Source organism: Rhincodon typus, chromosome 1 (genome assembly GCF_021869965.1).
Source record: "Rhincodon typus isolate 14 chromosome 1, sRhiTyp1.1, whole genome shotgun sequence".
NCBI classification, from domain to species: Eukaryota; Metazoa; Chordata; class Chondrichthyes; order Orectolobiformes; family Rhincodontidae; genus Rhincodon; species Rhincodon typus.
Genome location: NC_063332.1, coordinates 147,769,916 through 147,786,161, shown reverse-complemented (window position 1 = coordinate 147,786,161; position 16,246 = coordinate 147,769,916). Strand labels below are relative to the sequence as shown.

The 16,246-nt window shown below is 40.5% G+C and overlaps 1 protein-coding gene across 1 annotated transcript in view; it reads right to left on the bottom strand.

Annotated features, from left to right (window-relative positions):
* Positions 1-16,246, bottom strand: part of LOC109929705 (protocadherin Fat 4) — a 381,732-nt gene that overhangs the window by 33,993 nt on the left and 331,493 nt on the right. The window contains exon 11 of the mRNA XM_048609430.1: positions 13,704-13,808. Within this exon, the coding sequence (XP_048465387.1) occupies positions 13,704-13,808 (105 nt within the window). The remainder of the gene's footprint in view (positions 1-13,703; positions 13,809-16,246) is intronic.

Here is a 16,246-nt window from a genome sequence, read left to right as displayed (position 1 = left end):
TTCCTCAGACGACATGTCGATCCTGGGCCTCCTGCAGTGCCACAATGATGCCACCCGAAGGTTGCAGGAACAGCAACTCATATTCCGCTTGGGAACCCTGCAGCCCAATGGTATCAATGTGGATTTCACAAACTTCAAAATCTCCCCTCCCCCTACCGCATCCCAAAACCAGCCCAGCTCGTCCCTGCCTCCCTAACCTGTTCTTCCTCCCACCTAACCCCTCCTCCCACCTCAAGCCGCACCCCCATCTCCTACCTACTAACCTCATCCCGCCCCCTTGACCTGTCCGTCCTCCCTGGACTGACCTATCCCCTCCTTAACTCCCCACCTACACTCACCTTTACTGGCTCCATCCCCGCCTCTTCGACCTGTCTGTTTCCTCTCCACCTATCTTCTCCTCTATCCATCTTCTATCCGCCTCCCCCTCTCTCCCTATTTATTTCAAAACGCCTTTCCCCTCCCCCATTTCTGATGAAGGGTCTAGGCCCGAAACGTCAGCCTTTTTGCTCCTATGATGCTGCTTGGCCTGCTGTGTTCATCCAGCTCTGCACCTTGTTGTCTCGGATTCTCCAGCATCTGCAGTTCCTACTGTCTCTGACTCAACTCTACCTAAAACATTATCCTATTTTTCTTTATCAGATGTTGAACGTCCCTTTACTGGCAGCACTTTGTTTTTACTTCAGAATGTTTGTGCTTTTCTGATTGATTCTGTATTTGTGCAATAATCCCAGGGAATGTGAAAGATTACTATTTTCTTTCATTTAATAACTATTTGATACTCACTCATTACATTTGTACTCCATTTCACAGTTTACATTTATGAAGGTATCTCATCAAATAAATTTGTACAAGGATAAGACATTTTCGGAGCTAAATTAGATTGCTCCAAAACTCAGCACAGGGAATTGTAATGGACGATTAGCCTGCCTGCACCTATTCAAACCATACAAGCTTTATCCTGCCAATTAATTTAAATGATTGTGGCACCCAAACCCACACTGAATGTGCTGCTGAGTGGCTGCAAACATCAACCAGGACTCAAGCTTGTGTAAGGTTCACACCACTTAAAGCTAACCTGCAATCTTAAAGCCAGACAACATCTCTTAAAGATAAGGTGCATTCTGGTTGCAAAAAAAACTGAGTAAGAAGCAACAGAAATGGTAATTGCATAAAAATTCGTAGTGCTTGCTCCAATTTTCTTGGATCCTATGCAGAAGCTCAATAGGAGAAGCTAACTTGGTGACTCGGTGGGGATGGTCATTGGGGCAGGGGGTGGCTGCACACTATTATGGCTGAGTCATATGCAAACAAATTTCCTACTCCTTGTTGAGAGAATTTCTGTGAATGCCCAGATGCAACAATGGTTGATGAACTTGAATGTGCTTCCAAAATCTCCAGATTCAGCCCAGAAGGACCTGCTGATGACACCTTGAAGGCAACTGGCATTATAACCTTTGCCCAGCTAATATTCTAGATGTGGTGTCAAGATGTTGTCACCTCCTTGATGAAGTGCATGCAGCCGCTGAAGACACTGCTCCTGACTCTGGGGCAGGTAGGAAAAGCTCACACTGAAAATCTAGGGGATTGACAGCCCTCCTCCACCTCCCTCATTGAGTAGCTTGTCTGCTTTGCTTTCTTTACTTCATTACTTTCCAATGCTTTTTCCCAAGGGAGTTTGCTCCTGAACCTCATGACTAGGAGGAAGTGGCTTCTTCAGCAGCCATACAAACCAACACTACCCCATTTTCCAGTGCCGCACCCTATAAATTTCACAGAATTTTATAAACTTGTCCAAATGTACGTCCATGAACTCAGAAGGTGCCAGTGGAAAGTAATCAGCGATGACCTGCCAGTTTGATGATTATGCCTTTCATTAGGATGGACCAGGGTGAGTCTTTTTGCTGACCTATGTTCAGCTGCATGTATTTGAGAGAAAGTGTTAATGAGGATCCTCTCATCCCATCTTGTGAAGCAGTGGTAGCATCCCTACCCCTGGATCAGAAGGTCTGGGTTCAAGTTCCACTTGTTCCAGAGGTATGTAATAACATTTCTGAACAGATTAGACAAATAGGTTAATTAAAAAAAAGACCCTCCTGTGGTACAGTGGTAGAAACCCTACTCCTGGATCAGGAGGCCCAGGTTCACGTCTTGCTTGCTCAGAGATGTAATAACATCTCTGAGACAGGTTGATTAGAAAAATAGGTTAAGTATCAGTTAAATTAGAGTAACTAGAGTGGTTAAAAATGGTAGGTTGGGTGTCAATTCACTTTTAGATGCTGAGTGATATTAAAACCTGTCTACTCTGCAGCCTGCACTAACACATTCAATGATATGATATCTGATCCTAACCCTAACCCTATTGTATGCGAATCTTGTTGGAAGTGGGGAGGACTCCATTTTTCTTTCTAAACCTGCACCAACTCGTGGCTTCACAGAGCTGAATTTTGCAGCCTCTGAGCTGCTATGTGTGAGGTGTAAGGAACAAGATGTTTATACTTACACCAGGCCTATGTAAAAGTTGTTTAAACTGCACAAAACAGACTACAGCGAAAGACATCTAATAGGTTGGGCAAAGTGATTTATTGAGCACTTTGCCAGGAAAAGCAGGGAAATATTTGCGCTCGTCTCACCCTCAGCACCCTTTAAAAAAATTAAACACTTGGAAAGAATTATCATTAACTTTAATGGCTCTTCATCTTAATTCCACTGATTTTGAAAAAGCAAACAAAGTTGTTAGGAATTGCTCTTGTTGCTGTGTAGGGATTTTATAGATGCATCTGCTTGGCATTTTCAGCAAAATTATAGACTTGCTCTAAAAGAATGTATTTACTATTTCACTAGAAATTTCAAGAAGAGGAAATCCTCATGAATAAGTTTCTAATATTAGTACATTCAGTACCCAGAGGAGTTCCTGGCTTTACAGGTTTCTTCAGTCAGTTTTCCTTGGAGCAGCAGCTACCAGGTTGACAATGTGATGGAGCTGCATTAACAAACACGAAGTTTAAAATGTGAAGGTTGCTAAATCACCTTGGGTCAATGATACCTATCGATATTAATTTTGCTCCCACCTACAGTAATTCGATTCACAGTGGGAACAAAAATATTAATTTGGTAGAAAAACAAAATAGGGCAGTAAAGCTAATCATAATGTTTCTCCCATCTGTTTGATTCTTAAGAAATGCTATTGTTCGGAGATCCTATAAATGGCTTCACCCTACCAAAAAATGAATGGAGCAAAATCTATCTTTTTGCAAGCTCTGTAATGCAATGATGCTAACTGCAGTGATATGGAACATTGCATTGCACTCTTGCATGTCGTACTGATATGAAAAAGAATCGTCTACTATTCCCCCTCCCCAAAAATTTAAAGGAAGATTTAAGTAAAAGAAGATAAGAGAAAATTCTGTCCAGTCCCAGCCTCTTCTCACGTGGAAACTGTAACACAATGCACTGCACTTGTGACACTCCAGTGCTGCCAAAAAGTAATGTTTAACTGTTTCAAATGTTTCTGGAAATTATTTCATAAAAGTTTTGCCTGCATACCGTGGTAGTGAAAAGGGCAGAACACAGCTGTCTATTTCTCTGGCTCTTCTGTTTTGAATTATCTATTTCATGAGGAGGCAGCGATCACAACAACAAACTCAAATTCTGCGGTTATGATTTGATTTGGCATTTTATAACTAATGGAGGAACTGCTGAGGCCCTCTTAGTCATCTAATAAACTGTTTGGAGTCCCATTGTGTCACTAAAATATTGGTCTTGGTCAGAGGTTGAAAAATCCTAAAATAAAGCATATTATAGTAAGTTCGAAACAAAACCTGTCAGAGCCAGACTTCTACTCTGAAACTTAAGGATACAGGGCTTATGTGAACTAAACAAGTGAGCTTTATTTTACTCTGTCATCAACCTCCAAACTCAGAAAAAAAACCCAGTCCTTCACACCTGTCCCTTGCCCCTTGCTTGTGAAACATTGGACTCTTTTGTGCTAACATTTGTAGAAGCAGTTCTGCTATATAAAACACCCACCAGATTAAGGATATTGTCCCTCTTGGGCTTCTATTCTCTCTGTCGCTAATAATCTTTCTGGTCTAACTTTGCCTCTCTTTAAGACACTTCAGTCTTTCTATCTTGTTAATGCCCCTTTTAGCCTGTACATCTCACACCAGACAATATTGGGCCAATGCCTTCTTATTCCTCTCATTCTTCGACCTAGCAATCCCTCTTTCCTTCCCATTTGATCCTCCCCACCTAAATTCCTTTGTTTACCCCTTCCTCTCCACTGCCCCATCTCTCATCTCCATGCGTTCACTTTCCCCCACTCTCAGTCCAACCATTGTCTCCTCACCTGCCTTTTTTCTCTGTCCACCTCGTCCAGCTTGATCCAGTTGTCCCACACACCCTTCAACCCTGCTTAAACTGAAATTGCACACAGCCATGATACTGTTATTGCAATGTCACAAGAGTTCAACTAGTAATCTAGTCAAAATCTTGTCAGTGTGCCCACTTTTTGACTCAGTCAGGGAATCAAACTTTGCAGTGACCTCATGAAAAGCAAGTGTTCTGAAGGTAAAATGGTCTGCAAGTTTGCTGTCATCTATGTTATGCTACCCTGAACTCAACTTGAGCTCACATTTACGTCAAAAGAAACAAGAAGCTGATAACTTGTATATACTCCATTCAAGTAAGTGGGAGTATTTTAAAATTCTAATCAACTGTGTAAACGAGGTACAATTGGTCAGTGTTATTGCTCCATTCAGGCTGTTAGAACCATTTCCACACAAAAAAGATTAAAGTTTTTCCTGAAACCCATCTCCATGTAGCTTGTAGCATTTCTCATATTGAAAATGCTGTATAAATGTAAATTGTCCTGATGGTGGGAGGAATAATGTGGAATTCTAATATCCAAAAAGTGAACAACATATAATGGCATATAAATCCCTGGCTAACTGTATTCTCTGTTTTCATAAGTAATGATTCATACAAATCATAATCATTATTATAACGTGAACAGGATAGTCAATTTCCTGTTAATACACATAAGAAAAATCTACATTCCACGAATTCTTTAAATACAATTAAACAATTCCCATTGCAAATGCAAAACGTAATTGTGAGTGACAAAACTTAAATGGGAGAGAACAATAAATTGGAAAAATAGCTATGGGTCCAAGTGGGAGCTGCCTGGAGGAGAGGATGTTAATACAATCCCTAATTCCCCTGGAATGGAATCATTTTAGTTACGAGACTGGATAACTAATGTACTGGAAGCTCAATGGAGATGTCTAGTTCAATAAAGTGCTGAAAAATTGGAATGACACTCCATCAGTCTGATAGCAAAAGCAATGAGGTTTCATGAGTTGAATAGCTAAGTGTCAATTTTTAATTTCTCCCTGAAGAGAAACCAAGGTCATCTTTCAAAAGTAATTACTGCCATCTGAAATCCACTATCTCTGACCATTAAAAATTTTGCCTTGAAAAATTCCAATATGGCAAGCACCAGCAAAAAGCACGTCTTCCATTGATCTAATGGGAACAGATTGTCCAGAATAACCTGAGAGCCATTACTAAATGTAGCCTGGTACCAGAAACAGACATGGATAACAAGCAGGAAACTGATCCTAATTTTGGCCAAAGTATATTTGAGGCATAAAATCGTCAAATCAGAGTTCTGCCCTCCATTTCTGGTCTGTTGACGATCCTCCCAATTTGCATCCACAGTCACTTCACAAAATTCTAACTCTGTGCATTGTAAAACATTAAATAAGAATGGAATGTACAATTGTAAAGTCAGGTTTGTTCACGGGTCAGTACAGCCATTTTTTCTGAAACAGACAATATTGAGATTCTTAGATTATATCTCAGATAATATTCTTCAAGCTCAGCAATTTGTCAAGGTATATCATGCAACAAACCATTCACTACATAACTTGAACATTGTTGCAAAATAAGACACATTTCTAAAACTTTTCCACTTTGCATTCATCGGAATAAATGCAAGAATGCCAAAATATTTCAAACAATTACAACAATCTGTAATATGTTAGGAAAAGATGCTAATTGTTTAGCAAGTCATTTCCAACTAACTTTGGCATCACCATGATAAATCCAGATGAAAGAAAGATGAATAGCTTCAGCGCCATGTCTCCCTTTTCAACAATATTCAAACTGCTCTAGATAAGACCAGAAGACACAGGAGCAGAATCATACATTCAGCCTATCGAGTCTGCTCCATCATTCGATCATGGCTGATAACATTTCTCAACTACACTTTTCTGTCTATCTGTCTTAAATATACTCAGTGACTTGGCTTCCACGGTTTTCTGTGGCGATGAGTTCCTCCTCATCTCTGTTCTAAAGAGTCGTCCTTTCACTCCGAGGTCGTGCTCTCGGGTCCTAGTCTCTCCTACTGGTGGAAACATCCTCTCCATGTCCACTCTAACCAGGCACTTTAGTATTCTGAAAGTTTCAATCAGAAACCAGCACACCCCCATCCTTCTAAACTCCATCAAGTACACGCTCAGAGTTGTCAACCACACCTCATAATGACAAGCCCTTCATCCCTTGGGTCAATCTTGTAAACCTTCTCTGGAACCCCTCCAAGGCCAGCACATCCTTCCTTAGATATAGGGCCCAAAGCTGTTCACAATATTCCAACCGTGGCCTGATCATAGCCTTATACAGGCTTAGCAGTAAATCCCCTGCTCCTGTATTCTAGCCTTCTCGCAATTAATGTGAACAATGCATTTACCTTCCAAACTGCCAACTGAATCTGCAATTTAACTTTGAGACAAGCCTGAACTAGGACTCAAAGTCCTTTTGTACTTCAGATTTCTGAAACCTTTCCCCGTTTAGAAAATATTCCATGACTCTACGCTTCCTATCAAGGTGCATAAACTTACGCTTTCCCATACTGTATTCCATCTGTTATTTCTTTGCCCACTCTCCTAGCTTATTGAAGTACTTCTGCAGCCTCCCCACTTCCTCAACATTACTTGACCCTCCACCTATCTTTGTGTCATCTGTAAACTCAGCAACAATGCCCTCAGGTCCTTCGTCCAGATTATTAATGTATGACGTGGATAGTTGTGATGCAGCAGTGACCCATGTAGAACTCCACAGATCACCAACTGCCATCCTGAGAAAGAACCCTTTATTCCCACTCGCTGCCTTCTGCCAGTCAGTCAATCCTCGATTCATGCTAGTAGCTTGCTCCTAACACCATGGACTCTTGTTTTATTTAGCAGCCTCCTCTGCTGCACCTGGTTAAAGGCCTTCTCGACATCCAAATGGAGCACTTCCACTGGCTATCCTTTGTCTGACTTGCTTGTTACCTCCTCAGAGGATTCTAACAGATTTGCCAGGCATGAGCTCCCCTTGACAAAGCGATGCCGACTCAGTCTTGTTTTACCATGTACATCCAAGAAGTCTGCAATATTTAAGTTTGCTTTTGTGAATCAGGAAACCTCTTTTGCAAAAGATTTTAATGCATTCTGCCTGTCATTTATTTATTCACTATGTTTTTATTTACTCTTTGATGGAATGCAGGCATTGCTGGCCAGGCCAGAGCGTATTTTCCATCCCTAATCGCCCACAGGAAGGTGGTGGTGAGCCATCTTCTTGACTAGCTACAGTTCATGTGGCGCAAATATATTCACAGGGTTGTTAGGAAGGGAGTGCCAGGGCTTTGACCTAGCATTAGAGAAGGAACAGCTATATGGTTGTAGGTCAGGATGATGTGGGGCTTGGCAGGGAATTTACAGATGGTGGTATTCATTTGTGTTTACTGACCTTGTCCTTCTAGATGGAAGAAGTCATGGGCTTGGAAGGTGATTTCAAATGAGCCTTGGTGAAGTCCTGCTGTCCTGCTGCTTAAATGATATGCACAGTGTCTTATAGTGCATGGTGGTGGAACGATTGAATGTTTAATTGCAATGATGACACAAGTGCAATTGGGAAGAGCACAGATTCTATGCTTACTGCTCATTCATCCAGATAAAGAATATCAGCACTCTGCAATGGGGCATTTCCTATTTTTACAGAATCAGTACCAGTACTGTATGTATTTTGGATTCAGTGCTAAGCACACAGCTAGATTTTTGACATGACACCCTCTCTGCCCTTGCAAAAATGATGAAAAACCTCGCAAATCAGAAGTGTTGAGCCTGAATGCATAATTTCTGAATTTTTTGAGGGAGGGCGTGGTACGGGGCGAGTGGCTTTGGGCTTCACACAAGTATGGTTAATGGATACAGCTATCTATTTGAATAATCAACTGTTTCACCCATATGTCTGAATGAGATTGAAACCTAAGTCTTTTGAAGTGGGAGGACAGTGCACAAAACCATTGTCCTACTTCAACCCCAGACCTTATCACAGTTATATACTAGATTATTAATAGTTTTAAAGTTTTATTAAATCGTAAGACATAAAGGTGGAACTTTTATTCCCGAATATATCAACTTTAACAGTCACCATTCTAATAAATGTTTCAAGTCTGAGATCTCACAGCACATATGATTTCATCAATTATATCTGTTTAATAAAACAACTGCCTGGAATCTGCTTGTATAAACAATCCAGGGTACCTAGTTTATATTCCAACCTTTACTGCGATTACTTGTCATTATCTGCAGATTTACTGTTGTACTATAAGCTCGTACATAAAAATGCTTTGTACAAGTACCAATGAGGTGACAGGATAATTGTGATTTGTCTTGAATAAAATGACAGTAAGAAGTTACAGCTCTCAGCATTTAATATGTAGCAGCATCCAATGTGGTTTGAATCACCTTAATTTCTTGCTGGTGGTCTGCCATAATGCATGCTGGCAATGATTTCAACCTTCAGTACTTCATTTTAATGCATGATGGCAATAGTTATTGTAGAAGTTAGCAAACAGAATGATTAGGAACATTTTTCCAGATGTTGTAGATGCTGTACTTCCAATTGTAATTTACATTTGGAGAGTGAATATCTTTAGAGTTCTGAATTGAGTTGGCTAGTGACAAGTACTGGAATTCCTGTTCTCATCAGAAGAATTAGGCTGTGGTGTAATGTAGTCCCAATCAATGTTGACTGGACTTTACATGTTGAGTCACAGAAAATGTTGAGTCATGTTTATATTGTGGAAAGTATTTCTTCTTGAATTATATGTCATGTTAACCAAGTAATACCATGGTTATGGTACCTATTTCCAAATGTAAATTAGCATCATAAATGACATCTTGGACAATGAATTGATAAATCACTGTGCTGTCTTGCTGTGTCAGTATACTCATTTCCCTTGGTAGTAAATAATTCAGTTAACCGGTCTCCAGGAGAGTATATTCACAGCCATGTGATTTTAGGCTCCATTTTATACCATGAAGAATGAATGGGGAGGAAGAAGGAATTTCAGCCTTGCTTCCTTGAATTGCCAGAATGTTTTCGATGACACGTGAAAACAAGCTGCCATGACAAAACCTGAGAGGTAAATGGAGTGCTACACATAGGTGCTATAGATTCAGTTGGCAGAATTTAATGTTTGCAACAGGGGTCTTGCCCACTGGTTAAAGAATCATTAGTGAAGAGTTGCTGAAATTAAGTCTGGAATCCAGAGGCCTAAGCTAATGCTCTGGAGACAGGGGTTCTAACACCACCATTACAGACAGTGGAATTTGAATTAAATTAATAATTCTGCAATACAAAGCCATTTTGAAACCACAGTCAATTGTTCTAAAAAACCATCTAGTTCACTGGTTTCATTTTGGGAATGATATCTGTCCTCCTCACCTGACCTGGTCTACATCTGACTCCAGACCCATAGCAATGTGGTTGACTTGTAAATATCCTCTGAAATGGTATTACAAGTCATTAACACAGAGGCAATTAGGGATGTGCAACAAATTTTGGCCATGCAAGTGATGCACATGAGAAAAGTAAGAACAGTTAAGCGGCATGTATTGCACCTTGCCCTGTATGGAGTAGCCCATGAGCAGGCATCTAGCCACAGGCTCCGTATGTATGACAGCCTGTATCTGATCAAAGAGGGGTTGAAGGCAAAGATATGGAGTGTCTTTCAGAGTCCTTCTTCACCAGACTTGTTGGTGCCTAATTGAGGGATCATTCCCTTAGCACTCCAGACCCCTAAAATCTTACAAGAAATGATTTGCTTCTTGGATTTTCTGTGTGAAGACTCTGTTCTCTGACAAAGATTGAATAAGAATTAAATAAAACTAACTGCCCACCTAAGGTCCTCAATTATCATCTGGATGAGCCTCCCAATCTAGTTGGTGGAAGGAGGCAGTGTTCCCATCCTGCACTCTCCCCCTGAATAAATATCCCTCACCTTAGACTTACTAGCAAGCAGGGCTTGAGGGCATTTAATTCTCTCCAATGTTTGCTTGTCCACTTCAAAATAGATTCAAATAAATTATCTACCCTTCATGAAGGTCAACTATGAATTAACTTGCCTTAGCTATAATGGTCTGGTCTACTCCAAGCGTCACAACTCTAAGTGCATAAGTTTCTGTTGTTGTCCTCAGGGATTCGTACTTTGCGGCGTACTGAATTATGTAAAAATGGGAACTGGATATAACATTGAAGGGCAGTGGCCTACCTACATTCATCAGATTATAAAATAATGGTCTGAGCAATGAAGGCATGTGTGCTAAATGTCTTCTCAACCACCCTGTCCACCTGCGACACAGCTTTCAAAGAACTATACACCTGACCCCCGGGTCTCTCTTTTCAACACTACCCAGGGCCCTACCATCAACTGTATAAGTCTTGCCCTTGTTTGTCTTACCAAAATGTGACATCGTGCATTTATCCAAATTGAACTTCACCTGCCACTCCTCAGCCCATTGGCCCAGTTGATCGTGATCACTTTGTAACCTTAGATAACCTTCACTGTCCACTGTACCACCAATTTTGGAGTCATCCACAAACTTACTAACCATCCTTCCTAAATTCTCATCCAAATCATTTACATAAACGACAAACAATCGTAGACCTAGCACTAATCCCTGCGGAACACCTCTGGCCACAGGTCTCCAGTCCGAGAAGCAGTTCTCCACCAACACTCTCTGTCTCCTACCATCAAGCCAATTTTGTATCCAATTGGCAAGGTCTCCCTGAATTCCATGTGATATAACTTTACCAACATGTCTACCATGCTGAACCTTGCCATAGGCTTTACTGAAGTCCATATAGATAATATCTACAACTCTGCCCTTATCTATCTTTTGATCATTAGTTCTTTGAAAGCTGCATCACAGGTAGACAGGGTGGTTAAGAAGGTATTTATCACGCTTGCCTTCATTGCTCAGATCATTGGGTGTAGGAGTTGGGACATCATATTACAGTTGTACAGGACATTGGTGAGGCCTTTTGGAGTACTGTATACAGTTCTAGTTGCCTTGTGATAGGAAGGATATTAGAAGAGGATTCAGAAAAAAAATTTACAAGGGTTGTTGCTGGGATTGGATGGTTTGAGTTATAAGGATAGGCTGGGACCTTTTTCACTGGAGTGTAGAAGGTTGAGGGGTGACCTTATAGAGGTTTATAAAATCATGAGGGGCATAGATAAGGTGAATAGCAGAAGTCTTTTCTCTAGGATCGGGCACTTCAAAACTACAGGACATATTTTAAATGGGAGTGGAGAAAGATCTAAAAGGGACCTGAGGGGCAACTTTTTCCACACAGTGGGTGGTTCATATGTAGAATAAACTGCCTGAAGAAGTGATGGATTACAACATTTAGAAGACATTCGGACAGGTACAGGAATAGGAAATGTTTAGAGGGCTATGGGATAAACGCAAGCAAATGGGACTAATTTAGTTTGGGGAACTTGGTCAGCATGGACGAGTTGGACTGAAGGGTCTCTCTGCCAACTTTACACACTTGACTGACATCTGATTTTGTAGGTAATATAGGAAAATCTCATCTATAGTAGGCAACAATCTTTAGTCTCTAGGTTAGCTGTAGCAAATTGAGCATGGGAAGGTAGCAATAGGTCCATAGGGACTGCATGTATTACCAGGGCTCTCATGGCACTCATTCAATATTATCAAAATCATTGCCTACTGCAAAGTAAAGTTAATTGCCAGTGTTGATCTGTACTACTGTGAGAATCTTTCATCATCCTGACCCTGCCATCTCCAAATGGTGCTCCGTTCATCTGTACCTCCTGCTTCCTCCACTTGCCCTGCCAGAAGGAAAACATCTTCCTCTGGAATCAACGTGGTCTTTGGCCTAGAGGTACGTTCTCCTTTAGTTTCTCTGGCATTTTTATATATATATCACCTCTAGTTATCTCATCGAAAATAACAAACTCAATATTATTCCAAATTAACTGTTCACAGCCCAACCCGTCTTTCTGGAACTGCAATTATTGACTTTGTAAATTATTTTCTACCCTCGGAAAGTGAGGTGGGCATGAAGGGTAAGAACTATGGTGGCAGTTGCAAAAGTCCCAAAGGTTGCTCTCTCACTAGAGAGAGAGATGATTGATGGTGGTGTAACCTGACAGTCACCATTCTTTAAGTGAAGAATGAAGTCAAGAAGATAGGACCTTCACGAGGACCTCAGCCAGGGTGGGAATGGAACCTGTGCGTTGGTGCCACTCTACATTGCAAACAAGCCGTTCAGCCAACCAAACTAACTGGCTCCTCCATGACAGCTATATCGGTCTGAGCACAAGACGTTTGGAAAAGAAAATGAATGTACTCTGGTAGAGGAGTGGAAATGTCAGAGTAAATTCTGGTGCTGGATAGACAGGGCTGGTGTAAACTGTAGAAAGAAAGAAGCAGCGAAGATAAAACAAGGACAGGTTAAAGGAAGGGAGAAGGGTACTATATGACTGGGAATTCGGAGAAAACCATGAACAAGAGTTAGGGGAGTATCAGAATAAACTTAAGGAAGGAGACAGTCTTTCTTTGATAACTGTAGGAAAAAAAACCTTAAAATGATTTCCATTATATGTCATCTACAATTCTCTGGTAACAGTCCAGATATGACTTCAGACTGGCTGCAAATTTAATCTGATGGAAATAATGAACCATATCTGTGATGGATGAGTCTGAAAGTCACTTTCTTGTACGTGCTTTTAATTACAGAAGAACCCTTCACGTACAGGAATCAAAAATGAAAAGAGGAAAAGAAAAGAAAACACAATTTCATTTACATAGCATCTTTCACCACCTCAGGGAATTGCTAAGTGCTTTACAGCCAACAAATTATTTTTTAGTTACCATTATATGATCTATTAAACTAACCTGGCAGTTATTCAAATGATGTACAAATTTTGCTTGTTTTGCACACTGAATTATATGTTGTAAATTAAACTTGGAATAAGTTTATGTCGTATACATGACTAATGTTTCCTGAAACAAGCTCAAGCTTTGCAATAAACTGGAATAACAGAGTGAGTGTAAGTAATATGGTTTACAATGTAAAGCAATAGCATTTCAACTGCTTGTGCACAATTATACATGAATTAGCCTGAATTTCTGGTTTAAATGAAGTAACAATCATTCTATGATACAGGATGATAATGTATATTGGAGAACGCAAAAATGATAAATGACCATTCCATCCATTCAGATCAACCTGTTATTATCGGCCCGTTTCAATTAAATACAAAGCCTCAAGAATCCTTTGCAAAAAGACTGCACCTTTGAATTGTATATACATGCATACATAACCATACTGATATTCCTTACCAAATGGACAGTGGCAGTAATAACCAGCAGCTTGATTCTGGCAGGTTCCTCCATTAAAACATGGGTTGCATTCACAGTAGTTAATAGTAGAATCACATGTTTTACCTTCAACAAATAAAGAAAAAGCACAAATGAAATGTACATAGATTATCCCACTGAAGAGTTCACCACTTCAAAGTCTGCATGCCATTCTTAGAATGTTAAGATTTAAAAATTGTGTTTTTTAAAAATCTTTCCCTCATTTATTTCCTTGGATGTTTGTTGGTATGTGAATTCAACAGCTTGCAGCTGCACTGTGAACTCCTACGTTTGTATTCAAATATGTAGTTTCTCACCAGATGGTGATCGGCCATGCTGCCCATCTTTCATCCCAAGCCTATCTAATGGAAACATCATGTCCTAAACTGTTCATTCCATTTTAAGTGTCCTATTGTAGTCAATTAAGTACAGTTGTTCCATATATATGAGTTCAATGTTATTGGTTCTCATCCAAAATAAGTCCAAAAATTAGAGAAAATCTGTATATATTAGTTGATGTGCCGTCACACTGCTTATAAATCTAACGATGTTAAGGGATATGAAACCAAAAAGGATGGTGTTACAATACAGGTTTGAGATGCTGATTGAAAAATTCCTGCTGGGTGGACAATGAATCTAAAACACAATGATTTTCAATGTTGCCTCATTCTGAACTGGAAAGTGGGGCACAGTGAGTGGGCCAGAACATTGAAGATCTGAGAGCAAGAATGTTGCTCAAAAGCAAAATGGATAGAGCAAACATCTGCATTTTTTTTCTTGAATCTGATTTCCAATTAGTTGTCTGTGGTTTATAAATTCAAACAGACTCATCAGCTGGTGTATTGAGGATGATTTATGACTACCCTGTGACTGGTGGAGGTAAAGCAGAGAGCATGTAAACCTGTTGGCATATTTCTGACAAATAAACCTTCTCAAATCGCACTTCACCACAATTCTACAACCTGCTGTAATAGTTAAACATGCACCTTTGATTTCCTCCTCTTCCTTCACCAAACCTTTCCTCGTGCATTTATCTTTCAGATACTTCAGAACTGTCATGTAGCCAGCCACTGGTACGGGAGTCTGAATATCTAACTGAGAATATCTAACCCTGACTCAACATGCCCCACACAGCCTCTGTCAGTTACTTGCACTCCTTTCCTCTCTACAAAGACATAAAAGTACAGAGTACCCTTTCCTGACACATAGGGCCTCTCTTCCTGCCTTCATGCAGTGACTCATGACGAACTGTGAGATGTTGGCAGTGTTGTCGAGTTCAGCCAGGATGGATCCTAAGATAAGGAAATTTAGGATTACAGTTGCCCGAGCGGAATCGAACCCAGGTCCCCAGTGCTGTGAGGCACTGGTGCCAACCACTGTGCCACCGTGCCTCCTGCAGTTAGAAGAAAACTCCATGAAGACCCCAGGTGAATGTACCATTTACTAAGAGCCCTCATTGTCCTTCCTTGGCTCAAACCTTTCTTTCTCTGCTGCCTGTGCTTCATCTTCCATCACTCTGCAAAACACATTGTGGGGGATAGTACCCATGAGGGACTTGCTGACAAGTTTTTAACTTCAATGAACTACTTTTACAAGTTCACAATCACTCAATTTGGACACTAACAAATTTTTAGACCTCCTCCAACAACACATTTCACAAACTCCATAGCACCATTAGAAATTCAAAATTAGGCCACTAAAAGTCCCATGCTCAAGCCCTTGATAGCAGTAGTGGGTGGGTATTGGGGAGGGGCATAGGGGAAATGCTGGGTCTCTCAAGTATCGAGCAGAGCTCAAGAGAGAACTTATAAGGTTTATAAAAGTCAGATCAGGTGCTAAATCAGTGTTAGATTATGATATCGCCTGCACCAAAAGCATGTAGAATTTGCCAATCATGACTTCATTCTAGATGCAATGTTGATTTGCTGCCACTTATGGGACATTAGATTCTCTCAATACCAACACCAGTGGCAGAGCAGACTCTAATTCTGTGGTCCATTATGATACAGGTTTCTGTTGTATGCCCCACCAGAAAAAGGCAGCACTTATTAAAGTGTTAGGAATGCTTTTGATCAGTACCACAATTCGTCATGCATAGACAATTCCGTAAGGGGGTTGAACCTTAATATTCAACATTGAATCAGTCTGATGAAGTGGTAATATTCACATGGATTCATTCATGAAATATGTTTTTATGCTGCTCAGAAACTCACTTTATGATTTGGCATGCAGTGGGAGTGTAGATGAAGAACATGTGTTGGCATGGGTGGAGCATGGGGAGAATGACGGGGTACGAAGAGTGAAGGCGAGACCACCTAAAATTTAACAGAACATCAAGATAAATTCCCAAAGAACTGAGACTTACTTGAATCAAAGAACAATATAATGACATTTGGGGATAGTAGGAACTGCAGATGCTGGAGAATCTGAGATAACAAGGTGTAGAGCTGGATGAATACAGCGGGCCAAGCAGCATCAGAGGAGCAGGAAAGCTGACGTTTCGGGCCTAGACCCTTCTTCAGAAA